At 47.1% G+C, this 20,340-nt stretch overlaps 1 protein-coding gene across 4 annotated transcripts in view; it reads left to right on the plus strand.

Moving 5' to 3' along the window:
- Positions 1–18,364: 18,364 nt before the first annotated feature.
- Positions 18,365–20,340, plus strand: part of LOC143036399 (major facilitator superfamily domain-containing protein 9-like) — a 51,955-nt gene continuing 49,979 nt past the window's right edge. For 2 of the 4 annotated variants that reach the window (XM_076203727.1, XM_076203728.1), the window contains exon 1: positions 18,366–18,528. In XM_076203727.1, coding sequence (XP_076059842.1) covers positions 18,481–18,528 — 48 coding nt within the window. In that variant the 5' untranslated portion in view covers positions 18,366–18,480. Of the gene's footprint in view, positions 18,529–20,340 lie in introns of all 4 variants that reach the window. The other 2 variants (XM_076203726.1, XM_076203725.1) reach the window with 2 other exon arrangements.

The raw sequence follows: 20,340 nt of genomic DNA on the forward strand, positions 1-20,340 counted from the left end.
GGGGGAGGAGGCAGGGGAGGAGGAGGAGGTGGAAGATGAAGAGGTGGAGGGGGAGGGAGTCCTCTCCTTTCGCCTAGGACTTTTGGAGGGGTTACTCTTCTCTATTAATAGCTTGAGCACATTCGTGACAGCCTTATTCACCATGTCTAGTGTCTTCTCTGCATCACTTTCCCCTAGGGTACTTGTGATCCCAGTGACGACACCAGTCACAATCAGACTGATATCATCTTCCCGTGGGGGGATGACATCAGACGGATATTGAGGTGGAGGGGGCTGCCGTTCCTGTGCTCGTGGGGTTGGTGCTGGGGGCATGGGCTTGGGTTTGGGCGTGGTTTTTTTTGGGGGGAGCTGGCTGTTTTCGATTAGGTGTATGTGTAGTAGCTGTTTTAAGTGCGGGAAAGTTTTTCCTGATTGTTCAGATCAGGAGCACTAGGTGTAGGTGGCTGTGGTACGGTGGGAGAGTGCTTCCTGCTGCCCCATACAAATGTACCTGGGGGGCAGGTATGAAGTCCTGTTGCTTCTCTGCCCTCCCCTTACAGGCAATGGCCTGAGCTTTACGCTCTGAACAAGAAGTATTCCAGGCGTGGTGCTTCTTGCCACAATTGGGGCACTTGGCAACAGTCTCCGTGCCAGCCTTAAATTTGTTAAAACAAGTCTCGGTGGCATGAGACATGCTGCAAATGCCGCATTTGGGTTGCTTAGCAGTGCACCGCGCCTGGTGATGACCATAACGTTGACATTTGAAGCAACTGAGAGGATCAGGGATGTACGTTCGTACATCATAGCTGCCATACATCCCCAGGTCAATTCTATTAAATGGTTCACCTTTAATGGTGATCAAGACCTGGCGTGTGGGCGTCTTATCCCAACGGCGCATTCTCGTGGCTCCAATTACCTAACTGTGTCTTCAATGGCTTCAGTCATGTTGGAGGTCGAGTAATCGTGTACCACGAGTCTGTGCAGCTTGTCCTCTGGATTAAGTTGCTCCAGGGTCAGAGACTTGCCATCCAATGATGTAATTGCCTCCAGCTCCTCAACGAGTTGGTAGCTGCTTGGTAACAGTAGCAAGTTACCTTCGCCAAGGGGCCGGAGGGATACAAGTTTGCCGTGGAGGGGGCCTTTCTCCAAAGCTCTCGCCACCTCAAAAGCTGTGTCCTATCCTTGAACGTGGGGAGCTTGCCACCCTTGTTACGGGGAGGGACCACCGCCACAGCAGTTTGATCATCAGATGGAGGCTCTGATCTTGAAGCGCAGCGCCGTCTTTTCGGTACGCCAGTCATGGTATCAGTATCCGCCATGGCGGTACTGATAACGCTAAACGTTGTCTCGGTACGGTTATGTGAAAAAACGTAAATCTAGGGGGGGGGGGTGCTCACGAGCGCGTCGGTACAAAGTCGCTTACGCAACAATCAACGAATACGAGGCCCGAGTGCGCCTAGACGCGCGAGACCGGGCTATTCTTCTTGAGGGGTTCCCCTCCCCCGTCGTAAAGGCAATTAAAAAAAAAAAAAAAAAAACACACGGGCTATGCCAATCGTACAAGGAGAGTTATGTGGTACATAATCCTGCCAGAGCGAGATTCCACATGAAGGGGGAATTAACTCGGGTAGCAGTACTTTCGTTTTGGTACGTCTATCAGAGCTAGTGTCTAGAGTAGTAGACGGCAAAAAAGGCGTATCTTCAACGGTGAGGCGATCCAGCGTAGGTCTTCTCTCCATGGAATCTATCTTTTCTCTGCGTGCCTTCACAGGCCTGTTCTGTTCTGTTAAATTCGGGAGTGAAGCTCCCACGGGCTTTTAGTGTGAGCCCGTTTGGAGGGTGATTTGACTTATGAGTGTGTGTGGGCCCAACCACACACACTCATACATTCACAAGATGTGCATACTCATGTAAAATGCATATGCAGCTCCCGGCGAATGCACCCTTAATGATGTATCAGTGTTGGTGTTTCAAGTGATGATGTTACAAGTGAATACTTTAGTGAATGGTGCTAAGTGAAGACATACATATATATATAAATTTATAGGGGGGGCTGACACTCCACCAGCCGACGCAGTTCATAATCGCTTAAGTGGCGGCATAGGCGACGCACAAGACCCTCAGATATTGTCGGAGGCACTCTCCTCAGAAAAGCAGTTGCGGGGGGTAGTGCTTGAGGGTGGCTTCAGGGTGGCTACAGTGGTGGCATCTTCTTTCTGCAAGTGTTGAATCTCTCTTGATTTCCCAGAAACAACGGTCCTCCAGACGCAGACGGAAGAGCAGAGTTTCCACTTTTCTAGGTGTGGAGCGAGGAAATACAAGGGGCTCATAGTCTGTGACTGCCCTGTACCACCTCGCCCTCTCTGACACCTCTGCCTCCAGTCTGTGCTGAAGGAACCGTTGTACCTGATTAAGAGCCCTAGTGCGTAGGCGCAACTGATTTCTGCTGAGAGGGACGACAACATCGACTTCGGGTCTTTGGCGCGCCGCTTCTGCTGCGGCGTCGGCTAGCTCGTTGCCTGGGACGCCCACATGGCTTGGCACCCAATTGAGTGTAACACTCCTGCCTTGCTGATGTAGCTTCAGCAGGAGTGCTAGGATGGAGGTCAGTAGGCGTACATTGTCGCTGGGCTGTGTCGATTCCAAGCTGCCTAGCAGAGACTGTGAATCCGTGTGGATCACCACAGGACCAGCTCGAGATATTAGAGCATGCTCTAACGCTCCTTGGACCGCTACGGCCTCAGCTTGAAGAGTGGACGCATGATCAGATACTCTCCTGCCAAAGGTCAAACCATCCGTCACGAAGGCAGCCCCCGCACTGCGAGGCGTGTTGGGGTCTACGGAGCCATCTGTGCAATAGACCGCCATTCCAGGTTCCGACAGTGCGCGGATGCCTTGTAGGGCCTGCGCTCGTACTCTTTCCTGATCACATAACTTCTTCTTACTGGGAAGCTTTGCGACAACGAAGGTTGCAGGTATCGATAGCCATGGTGGTGGGGGCTTGATCTCTGGGTGTGGAGAGTCCCTACCCTTCTCAAGGAGAGTGCTGGTAAGCCTGAAGGAGTCCAGGAGCCCAGCCGCCTGTGATAGCCAGGTACCGGAGTGGATAAGAGTACCCACTCGTCCCAGAGCTATCACAAGGCTCTGACTCAGTTCAGTTATCCTGGGGCTCTGGACTATCTTGGCAAGAAAGTCGACCTCCAGCCTTCTGACCCGTGATATTAATGAAGGCAATGAAGCCTCCATCTGGAGGTTAACGATCTTAGTCCAAGGTTGAGCTCCCAAGATAATCCTTGCTGCGGCATTTTGGCAAGACTCCAGGTCTTCAAGCTTGGCAGTCGCCACATTTATGAGAGCTGGGGCAGCGTATTCACAGGCCTGATGACTGGGTCTTATAAGGGGGAACTCGGATGAGTTGCCAACAAGGAATTACGTACAATAGTTTGATTTACATGGAGCCAATTTGGCCTGACTAGATTTGAACTAAGGCTCAAATGTTTGCTATTAGGTTACATCCTTTAATTTTAATCCTAAGTTATATATATATATATATATATATATATATATATATATATATATATATATATATATATATATATATATATACATATATATATATATATATATATATATATATATATATATATATATATGTATACACACACACTGGTGGTTGGCTGGTAAGAATGCAGACTGTCGATATACAAATGTGTGCAACATGAATGCTCGGTCCGGCTGCCAGCCGGTGACTTCACGCGGAATGCTCGTATAGGGCATAAGTAATCACCTTAAAAGTAAAGATAGTGGCATAGACGTGATATATGTGGAATTTTTAAGGGTACCATATGAGAGAGATGGAAAACATAAGGATAGCTATGATTACATGATGAAAAGTAGATACAATTCCGTTCACCCAAGGATCTGTGTCTACAAGGTTGGTCTTTGTCTTAGACTGTATCTCGGAAGAGGAGTAGGAGTTGGGGTAGGCGGGGTGGGAGAAACTTGAGCCGGAACGGGTGCTAGTCGAGGCCTCGGAGAACAATCTTACAATTGTCTATGTGGAGGATCTTTTCTGCTGAGTGTTGCGAGGAAGCGTGCTGCAAGCAAATGGTTTTGATTCTATTATTTGGTAGGATGTCAAGAACGCGAAATGGTCCTACGAGCTTTTCAGAGAGTTTTGATGTTGGAGTATGGTTTTGTTCGTACACAATGTCTCCGATTGCAATGTTGCAATGCCTTGCTCCTGCATTATGGAGCCGTGCCATATCCATTTTTGAGAGATTAAGGGAGTCATGAATTCTCTTGAAGAGAGTGTTGAAATTCTGGATTTTGACTTTAACATAATCACTGAAGTTATATATGGGGGTAAGTCTGAAGTGAAAAGATCATATGGGAGCTTTTCATCCGAACTAAAAAGGACAAAATGTGGAGACTCCGATATTGATCTATAAATTGCACTGTTCATGGAGGCTTGGATCATTGGCACATGTTCATTCCAAGATGAGTGTATATCTGAGGTAAGGTGTCTGAAAACATTAAGTATTTTCCTGTTTTGACGCTCCACTAGTCCGTTGGAGATAGGGTGGTAAGGTAAGGTGTTACATTTTTTTATGCTAAAAATGTTGCAAATGTTTGTGAGTATGGCATTGTTGAATTCGGTGCCGTTATCTGAGATGAGTGTTTTTGGTGTGGTGTATAGGCATATGACCTTGTCAATCAGTGTCTGTACAACTTGTTGTGCAGTCTTGTCTTGCAGTGGTGAGAGAATGGAGAAACAAGCGAAATTATCTACACAGAAAAAGAGGGATTGGTTTCCACTAGGGGTGCGTGGCAATTTAAGAAGGTCGATAGCATTTTTCTCGAAAGGCTTACAAGGGGCTGGATATGTTGAAATTGGAGCTTGACTGCTAATGTGACCTTTGTGGGACGCGCATGGATGACAAAAACCTACATGATCGTGGATATTTTTCCTCATAGACGGCCAGAAATATTTCAGTCTGGCTTGTGAGAGACACTTGTCCTTTCCTGGGTGACAAACAATGGGTGGGTCGTGTACCAGCTTCAGTACTTCAGGAATGAGTTCGGTACGAACTACGAACTGGAGCACTGAGCGGTTAGGTTCGTATTTGTTTTTGAGTGTTGTTTTGTGATTCAGGACTTCGTCTATCATGGTGTAGTTTTCGATGTTTGGAGGGAAATCATCAGTGTTCGTTGTATCGCCTGAAGTGAGGAAATATATCACGCGTTTCCAAATGGGATCTGACTTTTGCGCTGCGGCAATGCGCGCTTGCGTAAGGTTTACTGGAATTGACACTTGACTGATGGTCGCTACATGTCTACTTAGGGCGTCAGCGACGACATTCGCTTTGCCGTGAACAAAATGGAAGGTGGGCATGAATTCTTGAATCGTAAGGAACCAACGTGCTAGTTTGCCTGTGAGATTTCTTCCTTTGAAAAGGTGCAGAATTGGTTGGCGATCTGTGTGTATATGTATCTCATAGCCAGATATGATTTTTGAAGTGTTTGAGTGCGTAAATATTAGCTAGTGCTTCAATTTTGGTGACTGAGTAATTTTGTTTGTGGTTGTTAAGTGTGCGGCTAGCATAAGCAATAGGCTTGAGTTTTGAGTAGTGTTGTCGCATGAGCACCACGCCTATGCCTGTGTAGGACGCGTCTGTGTAGAGTGTGAATGGAAGCTTGTGGTCGGGGAACGCTAGGACAGGTGCCGTTGTTCAGGCTGTTAAGTCATTGAAAGTTTTCTCTTGGCCTGGTGTCCAATTAAAGGGAGTATCTTTCTTAAGGCGGTTAAGGGTGCTGCTATGCCAGCGTATCCTTTGATAAACCGTTTGTAAAAGCCTGGGAGACCAAGGAAGGATCGGATATGATCAGAAGTAGGGCGTGGAAACTTTATGACTGCCTTGACCTTGTCCTGTGAGTTTAATATGCCTTGTGAGTTAGGACGTACCCTAGGAAGCGTGTTTCCTTCTGAAGGAAGGAACACTTCTTAAGCTTCAGTTGAAGACCTGCCTTTGTTAGCCGGGAGAGGACAGTTTCAAGTGTGTGTAAATGTTCACTGATAGATTTAGAAGCTATTATAATGTCATCTAAGTACATGAATACTAAGTGTCCTATGATTCCTTCTAATACTGTGTACATGAAACGAGTGAAGACAGAAGGCCTTGAAACAAGTCCTATGGCAAAGCGTTTGAATTGATAGTGTCCAATGTTTGTGCTGAAATCTGTGAGAGGTCTGGACTGTGCATCAAGAGGAATTTGACATGTGAGCTACGTTCTTACGTCTGTTGAGTTTGTGATGTGTGTCACTCGGTGTGGACAGGTTAGAAGTGGAGTGCTGTGGTGGAACATGAGTGTGTGAGCACGTGTCTGTTTGCCTTGTGTCTGCATGCTCTAGCTTGGCCACATGTGTTTTGTTGATAGTTTATGTGCTTGGGGGATTTACGGCAGGAATGAAATAGTTGGCATATAGGATGCCGTGCTGGGCAGGATATATGACAATGTCGTTCTGCTGTATCCAGGTCAAGCCTATAAGGATGTCGGTGGGGAAATAGACATCACCTATGTAGACCGTAAGTGGGATGGGTGGGCATTGAGCTTGGAGGGAAATATCCAACGAGAATTTACCAAGTATAGGGATGGGTACACCATCGACGTTTGCTAAGTGAATATTAAGGGGCTCTAGGATCGTGACTCTTAGTTTTCAAACGGAGGTTGTCGTGGGTCAATGTAGACATTATGTTCACTGGACAGCCAGTGTCTAAGAATATGGTTAGTTTGCTGTTGTGTGAAGTAGCCTTGAAAACCATGGAAGGTGAGGAATTCCCTGCGTTGGTCATGGTAAGTACGGGGAGAGTGTGTGAGCCAAAGTCCTTGTATGGTTGAGATTATGTGTGGGTGCGTGTGTTGCTCCTGTCTGGCAGTCATGCTGAAGTAGTATGGCGTGCTTTCCTGGTAGGGGAGCGTTGTGGTGAAACATGCTTCTGCTGTGTTTGCGTTTGGAGAACTCGACATTGTTCAGTGGTGTGGTAGCATACACCGTGGTTGGCTGTGTTAGGTATCTATAGTAGCATCTGTTCGTTGTGTGTCCGGGTTTTTTATAGTAAATGCAGAAGAAGGATGTTCGTGAGGGTGATCGATGGCGCGAGCGTGTGCGTGAGCGTGACATTTGTCTCGATCTGTTGGTTTGGGAGTGAGATGTATTGACTTGCGCTACTGTGATGGTGTGAGTAGAGGGGAGAGGAAGAGATTTTCTGTGGATGGAAGAGAGTGTCTGATCTGTGTCTGAAAAATTTCTAGAGAATTCTGCTAAGGTGGTACCTGGTGTAAAAGCGAATTTACCAGCTGCTTGGAGTGTGTCTGGGTGGAGCTGTGAGAGTAGACGGAAATATGCGAGGAGGGAGACAAGGTGTTCGAGGTCGATCTTACCATCCGTTACCCAGGCAGAGTGGGTGAGGCTTTCCCTAATTTCACTTTTGAAATCACTAGCTATTTTGACCGCTCGTGTTTTTGTTTTGTATGGTCCGGTGTTGTATGTCTTGGCTAGAGCGTAGAGTGGTGAAAGGGAACCGAGTTGGTTGAATTTGGCGAAAGACTGTTGAAATTGTTTGAGAAAGTCGTCGCATGTCTTCGTTTCTTGAAAAATGTCACTCTGTACGATGTCTCCTGCTACCGTGTCTGTGGCGCAGCGAACTGGCTTGTTCTGGAGGTAAAAACATGGCTCTTGGTGTTGCCCTCTTACATGTTTGGATTGTTCACTCACACGGAAGGGCAAGAAGGATCACTTGTGTAATTGCCATGTATATTTAGACAACAGAAAAGAGGAGGAGTTGCCCCTTTACATAAGAAGAATTGCCCCTTTACATGAGAGGAGATGAATACTGAAAACACGGAAAAGTACTGGTTAGGCTCACACACCTACGAGCCAAAAAACATGAAAATTGGGAAAATTACAAAGAATATGTACACAATATATATACGCAAGCTTAAGAATACGCCTTTCAAAATAGCAGATACTCCAATAAAACATAAATTTGGCTCAAAATACAACTTACTGAGTTAGCCGCAAAGAGGGTCGAAAATGGGTGTAAACACAGAGTTCTCATTCAACACTAATGGCGTTAGTCGCTAGCCGTGACGTCACAAACGGCAAAGGTTCTTCACACAACTTATCTTATTCTAAATTAAAGGCAAACATCGTACAAATAATGGGATGTTATCTTGGAGCACAGCTTGCAGACAACTTACAGAAAATTGGAAATAAACAGAAATAGGCTCTGCTCGGAATGCACTTGAAAATAAATACATTACAGAAACGAAACTGATACCTTTTCCAGGGGAAACGGGCTTAAGACAAAATATATGCAAAAATGAGATACATAGAATCATGGAAAAGGCCCCGTTACTGCTCGTAACGGCACAGTGTCATTGAGGTTAATTCTCAATTTGACAATAGCGATCTTAGTCTTGTCGTCCTTTGTGCCTGTCCGATCTATTTCTGATCGTACGTCAGCCAAAAGCGTGTAGAGTGGGACGTTGAAACCGTTAAATTTAGGTAACGTGTTCTCATGTGAAATGAGTGTATGTTTTTCGTGGGTGATACTGGTTGAGGTGGGGTAGAGTTTGTATTGGGCATCTTGGAACTATAGCGTGTATAATAGCCGTGTGTCGCGTTGGGTTTCTGGACCGCGTTCGTGCACTTCTAAAACACTGTGGAAACACTTGGGGAACGTAAGGTGAATTGTATTTACTCACCAAAGTTGAAAAGAATGCGAGAAAAATTACAATATGGAAAGAGATTTGATATATGTGGAGGACTCGTAGAAGTGCTACTTCCTTGGAGTGTGGGGGTGGGGGTCGGAGAGTTGGATGTGCGTAGGTGGAGCGTAACAGGTGTGTAGTGACGTGACGCATCCCACGACCCGTCACACACATAGTTAGCAAGCGTAGCTCGCAAGGACGTCCTGACCAGCCAGCGGTCAGCCAATCAGGAACTTGCAAAGCTCCTCACGTTCCCGCCAGCCTCCTTTAAAAGGTCGCAATTCGCCCGGTGGCAATAGCCCTCTTTTATACGCTACTATCTTTTCATTTTCTTACAGACATTCTTCCCCTCCCACAAAACCCGATCCCGCGCAAGCGAGGTGGTCTTTTCTTGGAATCCAGAATCCAGAATCCAGAACTGTGACTACCAGCACACACAACAACATCTCTTCGTCCAGCCTTCTAGCCGCCCCATCGAGCCTCGCCGTCATCATCTGCTACCGCCTCGCTGACGTTAGGCTCCACGTCCAGCTACAACCATAAGCTCCACTAAGCAGTGGCCTTAGTCCGAGCTTCACCTATATTTCTCATGTGACACTTCTAGTGTCGCACCTTGTGGCTATTTACCAAAAGAAAGAGATTAGATAGTTTATGTTGATTTTCATTTGTCCTGCCGTTGTTCCGAACCAAATACTACTACAAAGTGGTGACCCCGGTGAAGGACAACCAGGATTATGGAAAGCACACAAGTGAAACTTCCCAGTTTCTCCCGTGACTTGGAGAGCTGGCTGATTCACACAGAGGCCTACTTAGCCACTCAAGGTAACGTGCCGGACCTCCAAGCCTTCGGCGCGTACATCGCCGCTCTACCAACGGACATCATCGCCCTTTTCCGTAACGTCGTCTCCTCTCCTCCGCAAGAAGGCAAGTGTTCCGCCCTCAAGACTGCCTTACGGAAGCTTTACACCAAGCCCGACGACCAGCTCTACCGAGATATCCAGCATAGTGAACTCGGCGACACCACCCCGTCACAATTATACACCCGTATGGCCGCCCTCAACACCCGGGCAAAGGTGTCATTGCCCAAGGAACTGCTCCGCTCCATTCACCTCTCCAAGATGCCGGACGCCCTCCACTTACACCTGGAAGCTCTAGCCGGCGATAAGGACGACGAACAATACTGCGAAATAGCAGATAGGTTGTTCCAACGTCATATCTCTGTACAAGTCCGGTCAGCCAGCAGCTTCCACCCCAATGGCAAACTGGTGCAAAATGTTCAGTGTAGTGACGACCCAGGTGTTAGTGACATCAGTGCTGTGAGTGAAAACATTCCCGTGTCATATAGTGCCAGTGACCAAAGTTTGCAGCAGCTACGACAGGAAGTGGCCGACATGAAGACTTTGCTCAACCAGTTTTTAGCCGAGCAGGGAAGCCATCAACCACCACGTAGCCCCGCTCCACGACAGGATACTACCTGCTGGTACCATACCCGCTTCGGAGCCAAGGCGCTCAGATGCACGCAACCATGCAGTTGGTCGCAGGGAAACGCCAAACGCGGGGGCCGGTAACCACCCCTACCCCCGCTAACCATACCCACACCCTCCTCTCAGTGCATGATCGCCATTCTGGCCTATCCTTCCTGATAGACACAGGTTCAGCCGTCAGCATCATACCCCCGACGGAAGAACCCAACCACGGTACACGTTGGCCATCCTACGACCTGCTTGCAGCCAACGGTACGCCCATCGCAACGTACGGCAGCCACCACAGCGTCCTGGAACTCCACGATGTCAAGTTCCCTTGGACGTTCGTCATAGCAGCGGTACAGCAACCCATCCTTGGCTACGACTTCCTCCAGCACTACAATATGGTAGTTAGCGCCAAGGACAACTGCTTGTACCATGGCACAACAAGCATACCAGGAACCACCACTAACGCAACTTCCCACCAGATATCGTCACTTCAGCCCGATGGCGATTATGCTCGCATCCTGCAGGAGTTTCCCCAGCTAACATCGCCAGACAAGACCAACACCACCACCACCCCTCACAACATCATGCACCACATCCAGACATCTGGACCACCAGTATACAGCAAGCCTCGACGACTTTCCCCAGAAAAGTTGGCCGCTGCCAAACAGGAGTTCCAAGAACTCCTAGACCAGGGCATCATCCAACCATCGGAGAGTGCTTGGGTATCACCACTCCACATGGTTCCCAAGCCACCCCCACCGCCCAACCAATGGCGGGCTTGCGGAGACTACCGTCAACTTAACCGCATCACGAAGCCCGACCGCTACCCCATCCCTCACGCTCAGGACTTCCACTTCAAGCTTCACGGGAAACAGGTCTTCTCTAAGATCGACCTGGTCAGGGCGTTTCATCAAATCCCTGTAGCGCCGGAAGACGTCCAGAAGACAGCCATAGCCACTCCATTCGGCCTCTTCGAATGGAAGATGATGGCCTTTGGCCTCCGGAAAGCCGCCCAGACGTTCCAAAGGTTCATAGACCATGCCCTGAGAGACTTCGACTTCATCACCGTTTACATCGACGACATCCTCGTAGCCTCCGATACTCACGACCAGCACCGCCAACACCTCCGCCTCCTCTTTCGCCGCCTCCAAGATTATGGTCTCCGGGTACACCCGTCCAAGTGTCTCCTCGGAGTTTCATCTCTCGACTTCCTCGGACACCGTATCTCAACGGCAGGCCTGTATCCTCTCCCTCAAAAAATCGACACCATAAAAGACTTCCCACAGCCAACATTCGTCAAAATGCTCCGACGATTCCTAGGAATCGTCAATTATTATCATAGGTTCGTCCCCGACGCAGCTGCAAAACTCGCTCCCTTGAACGACCTCACGAAGAACCATTCCAAGCGGTCGGTCAAACCTGTGAAGTGGTCTTCCGAAGCGACCCAAGCATTCGGGCAAGTCAAGGCGGCAATCGCTGAGGCCGCCCGCTTATCCTACCCGGTAGCTCACGCCCCCACATTCCTTACCACCGATGCCTCCTCCTCAGCAATTGGCGCCGTCCTCCAACAGAAGATCAACGGCCAGCTCCAGCCTATCGCCTTTTTCTCCAAACGTCTGGACCCTCCTCAAATTCGCTATGTACAGCGCCTTTGACAGGGAACTGCTAGCCATTGTCTCGGCCGTCAAGCACTTCCTTAACTTCCTTGAAGGCCGGCCTTTCGTCATCCTTACAGACCACAAGCCACTCGCCCATGCCCTAGACAGGGTCTCCGACCATCACTCCCCAAGAGTCTCCCGGCAGCTGTCATTCCTCTCCCAATTTGATACTCGAATTGAGTATATCAAGGGAGAGGATAACCAGGTGGCCGACGCCTTGTCTAGAATCACATCCAGCATCCTCCCTGACCACAACATAGACTACTCACGCATCGCCGCATCTCAAAATAATGACAGTGAACTCCACCTCCTACGTATGCACGACACCTCATCCTTACAGCTAAGACAGCTTCCTAACAACCCCGTACCATTGTGGTGTGACGTCTCCACAGGCAAGCCCCGCCCGTACATCCCCGCCTGCCACCGTAAGGACGTCTTCACCTCCTTCCATGACCAGAGTCATCCGGGCATCCGCGCGACACAACGCCTCATCACGGATCGAGTCGTCTGGCCAGGCATCAACAAGGATGTCAGACAATGGACCCGGACCTGCCTCCCCTGCCAGACGGCCAAGGTTACGCGCCACGTCCACGCACCACTCCAGCGTTTTCCTACACCCACGGCACGTTTCCAGTCAGTCCATGTGGACATTGTGGGCCCCCTTCCGCCTTCTCGTGGCATGCGTTACCTCCTTACGTGTATCGACAGGTACACCAGGTGGCCAGAAGCGATCCCCCTTCCGGATATATCCGCCGAGACGACCGCCCGTGCTTTCCTCTCCGGTTGGGTATCCAGATTCGGCGCACCTCACATCATTGTCACCGATCGGGGCCCTCAATTCGAATCTGACCTATGGTCCAGCCTCCTCAGGTTCCTTGGCACCAAACGCAACCGGACTACCGCTTACCACCCCCAAGCCAATGGACTCGTGGAACGGTTCCACCGCCAACTGAAGGAGTCGCTGAAGGCACAACCCTCATGCGACTGGGTCGACGCCCTTCCCCTGGTGCTTCTCACGATCCGCGTCACACCAAAGGTCGACAACGACATTTCCCCATCTCAGCTACTTTACGCTGAGAACCTTCGCCTCCCTGGGGAAATTACCACGCCTGCCGTCGGCGATCCTGACCGTCACGCCCTCCTCCAACTTATCAAGGAGACATTCGCCAACACCCGTCCAACCCCCCCTCGCCCACCACAACCTCAACCGGAGCACCTTCCCCCAGCCCTGTCTACAAGTGACTACGTCTTCCTCAGGCGAGACTCTAAACGAACTCCTCTTCAACGCCCATACGATGGCCCCTTCCGAGTCCTCACCAGATCAACAAAACACTTCGTGATCAACCGAGATGCCAAACCGGATCGTGTCTCCATCGACAGGCTCAAGCCGGCCCACCTCCCCACCACTCCCCCTACCAAACCTCCAGGGCCACTACAATACATCTTACAACATGGTCCTAACCCCATCCTCACCACCGAACCAAGTCATTCCCCACCCCCCGAAAAACTCTCCCCTCCAAACCAATACTCCCCTCCTGCCCCTAACTCCCCACCACCACAGCACCTGCAGCAGCCCCCCCCCCAAACTCACACAGATCACGCGTACGCGACGGCGAACCATTATCCTTCTATCCCACAACCACACCCTTCTACAACTGTTCCCGGCACCCCTCAAGATCCTCCCCACCCCACGCCCCCGCTCTACCATGCAAGGCAACAATTCTCACCCAACCTTATGTCTCCACAGCTCCATACTCAACCGGCCTCCATCACCAGGCCTCCGACCTCGACAACACCACCCTGCACTCGAGCCCCCCTCCATCAAGGCCCTCCTCGCCAGACATGCCCCCTGACGGCATGACCACTCGTTCGGGGCGATTGATCCGAAGGCCAGACCGGTTCAAGTACGTCGCGCGCGTCGCTCCCTATCCTCCTCGACGCCCGCTTTCGAAGAGCGGGGGGAGTGATGTAGTGACGTGACGCATCCCATGACCCGTCACACACATAGTTAGCAAGCGTAGCTCGCAAGGACGTCCTGACCAGCCAGCGGTCAGCCAATCAGGAACTTGCAAAGCTCCTCACGTTCCCGCCAGCCTCCTTTAAAAGGTCGGCGTTTCGCCGAGATGGGCAGAACTGTGACTACCAGCATACACAACAACCTCTCTTCGTCCAGCCTTCTAGCCGTCCCATCGAGCCTCGCCGTCATCATCTGCTACCGCCTCGCTGACGTTAGGCTCCACGTCCAGCTACAACCATAAGCTCCACTAAGCAGTGGCCTTAGTCCGAGCTTCACCTATATTTCTCATGTGACACTTCTAGTGTCGCACCTTGTGGCTATTTACCAAGAGAAAGAGATTAGATAGTTTGTGTTGATTTTCATTTGTCCTGCCGTTGTTCCGAACCAAATACTACTACAGGTGTGTCGAGGAAAATTACGACGTCCTTTGTTGTGGGGTTCTGTCCGAGAACGCTGGCTGAGTGTAGTCGTTGAATAGTGCGGTGATGTCTGTTGCTTACCTTGGGAAGGTTCTGGGGCATAGCTAGAGTGTTGAGCAATGTGGCAGGCTGGGGTTTTGTCCGGCCGCGCTGGAGTGTTCGGCGTGATAACGGATGGGGTTTTGTCCGGCTGCACTGGGTTGAGTTCGCAGCGAAGTGGATGGTCTTTTGTCTCGTTGCAGGGTGAGGGCTTGTTTCGTAGTAGGCCCTGGGTTGAAATAAGTTGTAGTTCCTCTTCTCCGCTACTCGGTAATATTGGTTGAAAATGTTGGTTAAATTGTTCTTCGGATCCCAGTGCTGTCCACCAAAAAAAAAAAAAAAAAAAAAAAAAAAGGTTTCGATCTTCGGTGGATCACAACTTTAATTTTTTTTTTTTTTTTTTTTTTTTTTTTTTTTTTTTAGATATGTCCCCTGTGGGGCTACAGGGAGAAGGATTCCTAGTCTTAATCCCCGTCCCGTTTTTTTTCGCCTCTTACGATTCAAGTGGGAATACTTGGTGGCAGCATTCTATACCACACCACAGGGTAGGAGGAAAAAAAAAAAAAAAAACGAATATTCAGAGAAGTGGTACAGGACAGTAAGGTGTTGGGGGACAGCATAACGGAGGGACAGTCGCAGTATAATAAAAGTGTCATGATTTCTCTGCGAACAGAGTCCTCCTCTATCACAGACAAAATGGTGTGTGGTTCTGGTCCGTAGGGGCCCCCCATATAGACCCTAAAGTATCAACTGCATGCTACCTTATATTACCACAATAACATGTAGACAATACCCCAGACGGGGAATTACGTACAATAGTTTAAATTACATGGAGTAAATTTGGCCTTACTAGAGTTGAGCTAAGGCTCAAATATTGTTATTAATTTATATATATATATATATATATATATATATATACAATCTATGTTGAAGTGGACATAGAACCACAGGAGAAAATAAATGATCAATACTGCCGTCTTATGGTATCATGGTATTATGGTACTTTTTTTTTTTTTTTTTTAAGTCTTCATGCCTTAAAGAATTTCTCAATCAGGGGTCATTTTCTTCCACTAAATGATCAACTTGTGCTTCTAAATGCAATTCCGCCTTTGCTATCTTATCTTGAATCTTTTCTGATTCTGTGGGCTTCTTAAAAAATTGCTGAATGTTAACAGTGCGTTTCTTTGCTTCAAAACACTTTATGTGTTTTAAGGAAGCTTTATGCTTCATCAGGACAGACTTATTACAGTTTTTGAGTTTCCAGTCACACACACGACAAAATGCACAATTTTTGTCCTTTGGCTCTGGTTTTACCCAGTCTTTCAGTTCAGGGTCTTCCAGCCACTCAGGATTAAACGACTGCTGGTACCATCCTTTGTGTCACAATTTTTTAAATTGTGACACCCGGCTCGCTGTCTCCCCTTCCCATTTTCTCGTCTGATTTCTCACCGTTTCGGCCCTTCATTCCCTATACTCGGGGGAATTACCAGAGTCCTTAAGACTTCTAGTAGGTACATCCTGTCCTTTCTCCTCCTCGTTATCCTCTTCAACTGTCGTGCTATTTTGACAATCAATTTCAGTGCCTTAACGAAGGGAGAGACTTCTAATTATCTAGAAACACCCCCCCTTTTGATTTGTGTTCTCAGAGCCAAGCTCAACGGTTTTCGCGCCCAAACAAACACGCTCGTGAACAGTGTCTACCTCAAGGAACAATTGCAACTGTGTCACCTCCCACATGAACATTATTCGTAGTACCCTTCGCAACTAGGGACGGAGACATAGAACTATTGGCAACGTCGGAAGCCGGCTAGCGGGCATCTCGACCTCACATGCCGCGAGACAAAGGTCAGTCTATCCATTAGGGTCAAGCAGGGAAGTTCGGACCGCTCACGTCCTTGAGAGCCCAATCGCGCCCTATCCTCCCTCATGTGGCTATTAAGGATTTACATCCTTAAGTGAGCGCTTACGCACTGTAGACATTCGAAGAGTGATTGCGGGACAAATCCCCTTCCGAAACTTATCAGGTGGAGTGCTGTGTGTGACATCCCGACCATCATGGGGATGTGAATAGTGTTTAGAGGCATCCAGCCTCCAGTGAACAAATCATTCGTGTATCAAGGGGTCACGTACGTACCTGTACCCCTTTCCTCGGGACACTGACCTGAAAGGAACTGGATAGCGAATACAAGAAGCCCCCTACGTGTTCAAACCCGCTCCCCCACCACGAGGGTAATCACAAAGGATGACCCGGGTTCCCGCCGTGATCGACAACACCGATATCCTTCAATAGCAAAAGCATCCTGCCAGAACGAGGAACAATACCCCATGGAAGTCATCCCCTCACCCAGCAGAGACCCTCTAAGGATAATAGCAAGTAACAAAGAGTATTTACTAGATAGGACCCCTAGATAGGCGCGCAGGGAGATAGGATAGATAGGATGTATGTGTGAATCCAACTGTTAAAACCCTTATTTAATGTCAAGTAGCATATTTCTAGTGTTTAATTATTCAATTAATTAAAACTCACAATAGGAGTTCTGGGTTTCATTAGCCTAGGACGGTTCACTTAATGAGTTGTCCCATCATACCCCTCCCCCCTCTTTGATCTACTCTCACGCTTGCCTTGGAGGGAAGGCGAGTGGTCCCGAGATGTGTTACAAATCGCCTGGACTTCGGTTCCCCAACTGCAGCTATCTTCCCCCTCCCTTCATCAATCACTTAAGGTACGTGTTACCCACACCACCTCATCTACCACCTTCTTCCACTGTCCAGGAATTTGCGTCACTTTGTTTTTTTTTCCCTTAGTGTTAATAACAACACGAGTTTACGCAGTTATCATACTAGCACTGCTCACTCGAGTTTGCAAATTAATATTTTATCTGAATGCAATAGTAATATCCAGGTACTTTGTTCTCCTAAATCTAGCACCACTATCTACACTGCCTGGCCAGGCAAAGTGTATATGTTGGTGCTAAATTTAGGAGAACAAAGTACCTGGATATTACCATTGCATTCAGATAGAATATTAAGATGCAAACTTAAATAATGGAAGATACAACGAGAAGACTTTAAAATCCCAAAAATCTAGCTTAAAAATCCCAATATCCCAAGACATCACCCAAAATCCCAATATATTGGGGGAAATCCCAAGGAGTGGCAGCACTGGTGCTGAGTTCTCAATATTGTCATGGGTTACTTCTCAAAAAATGCTGACAACGTCGGATCATAGGCTGCTTTAAACTTTTCATATTTTTCACCAAAGGAGCTACTGCTGCTCTCATTGGTTTTCAAATCTTTGTTTACAAACTTAAAATAAATAGATCAATGAAAATATATAATAAAGATCGTGCCGAAGACCACTTTGAAAAAGGTGCAGTACCGACCATATGCAAAAAAACATGTGTGATATGATACTCTAGAAATGGAACACCTTGGAGTTTCGTAAAATCCGGCTGAGACTACTTACCATTTACAAGAAGTTCACTGAATCACACCTTTAAATTTACCGCCAACCAGGGAAGCAAACTCAGGGTAAGAACAGACATGCAATACATATTTCTGGTCCTACCACAGTAACACCTTTAAACTTGAATAATTAATTAGCGCTGCCAATATTTCAATTACTAAAGACAACCAGAGTAGAAGAGAAGTCACCTAGTAAAATTCGCCTTGCTCCAGGGAACATAGAATCTCGCATCTTACTGATCTGTCAAAATGGCATGCTTTAAGATATAATGAATACCATACTGACCTATGCGAGATAATTACTTGAGATAATTACTCAACCAGAGCCAGAACCATGACTATGTCTAACTCATCGACGCGATAATATTCCCATGGATAGGAGCGATAATTATAGGCGACTGAATATATTGACTTCTCTTTATGCATATAATCCATTAGTGATTATTATCTTTTTAAATATGCTTACTAAAGTAAGCTGTTCCGTAAAATTTACATAAAGATTTTGCGTCTAACATATCTTTTAACTCGAACGCATTGTCGAATGTAAACATAAACATGCGAGCGAATTAAAAGAGAGGACGTTGTGAAGGCTGGAGATAAGCATAAGTATATTGAAGGACGTCGTGGCCCATGGCGAGGAAATATTTAAATTAACCATGGATGTGAAAAATACACAAATGCTCATATTAGTAGTTGGATTTCTGGTAAGTTTTTGTAAATCAACAGTAGATTAAGCTTATTTCGTTGCATAAACAAAGGTGTAGGGCGAAGTTACGTAACATTAGTAGCTAATTTTAAATTAGGAAGACATTCTAGTACAATTTTTGACCATCTAATCTTAGTAATGAAATAGTGTATGTTAATTGTACCTACAACTTTTACCCAATTAATTATAATAATTGGTTGCAGAGGTTTTGTGAGCAAGATATATATTCATATTATTATTGTTAATTTGTTATGATCTCAAAAGAATGACAGTAATTTCCATAATGTCTGATTCTTATTATGATAATAAGAATCAGACATAAAACCATGAGACCAGTGGCTCGTCGCCACACATGCATAGTGTAGATATTTTGGCATCGCCACCAGTGCCACACCAGTTCTATTCCACTGTCACACTATTTTTTTTCCATATGAGAGATGTATTTTTTTTTATGGAATGAGAATCAGACAAGAAACAATGGTCTCAAACTGTCAGGAAATAGATTTAATTTGGAACTGGGTAGAAACAACTGCCAACTGTATAGTTAATGAATGAAATAAACTTCCTGCAGAGGCAGTGCAATGTAGTTCAGTTCAAAGCTTTAAGAATCATTTAGATCAGTGTTTCTCAACAGGGTCCACGTGATTTTTTCAGGGGGCCACACGGCTAATTTTAAGAAATGGGGGGCCACGGGAGGTCATGGGGAGCCACAGAGGAATTTTGTTTGTTAGCGAGGATAAATTGTGCCACATGACAACTGTATATTGATGCAATTGAGCATGTGAGGAAGTGTGTGTGATTCATGTGTCAGTGGGATTGTGGCGGTGTAGCTGCATAGATGTGCCACAGAGTTAGCATGCTTACATATACAGGCTGCAGCAGCAGACCTGGTGCTGACTCGATGAGATGAAAGCGTCACAAGACATGGTACCACCGGAAACATTGTTCGCAAGATAAAAGTGACACAACAAAGGGTTCCGCTGGAAACACTGTATAGTATATAAACGTGCCAGGCCGAATACAATCACTTGACTCTCGGCTCTGCTACTGCAAACAAGTGCTCTACACACTGGGTAGACAACCAGAAGAGGCATTAGCACCAGGAATAAAGCTAACAGAGCATTAAGTTTCATTGCTAGGATGGTAACAAATAGAAGTGCAGAGGTAACTATTAAACTCTATCTAGCAATAGTTAGACCCATCCTTGACTATGCAGTACAGTTTTGGTCTCCGTCCTACAGAATGGACATCAATTCACTAGAATCAGTACAGAGAAGAATGACCAAAATGATACATGAACTCAGAAATTTGCCTTACGAAGAGAGGCTTAGGCACCTTAACTTACACTCTCTGGAAAGATGCAGAGTGCGGGGTGATCTAATAGAGGTGTTCAAGTGGACCAAAGGCTTTAACAAGGGTGATGCAAACAAGGTCATCATATTAAAACAATAGGGCAGGACTTGCAGTAATGGATATAAACTGGACAAATTTAGATTTAAGAAGGAAATGGGCAAGAATTGGTTTACTAATAGGGTGGTCGACGAATGGTATAAACTTAGTAACCATGTAGTAAGCGCTGAAACTATCAGTTGTTTTAAGAAATGATTAGACAACTTTATGGATGGGGATGACAGGTGGTGATGGATACGGAGCTGCCTAGTGTAGGCCTTATGGTATCTTGCAGTCTCCTTCATTCTTATGTACAGTACTACCTCTCATTAACAGACTAAAAGGGGGGTAATGGTGTCCTTTGATGTGAATAATCTGTGCATGAACCAACATGCACACACACTAGTGTCATGAGAAACAA

Source organism: Oratosquilla oratoria, chromosome 20 (genome assembly GCF_046742065.1).
Source record: "Oratosquilla oratoria isolate Oo_2021 chromosome 20, ASM4674206v1, whole genome shotgun sequence".
NCBI classification, from domain to species: Eukaryota; Metazoa; Arthropoda; class Malacostraca; order Stomatopoda; family Squillidae; genus Oratosquilla; species Oratosquilla oratoria.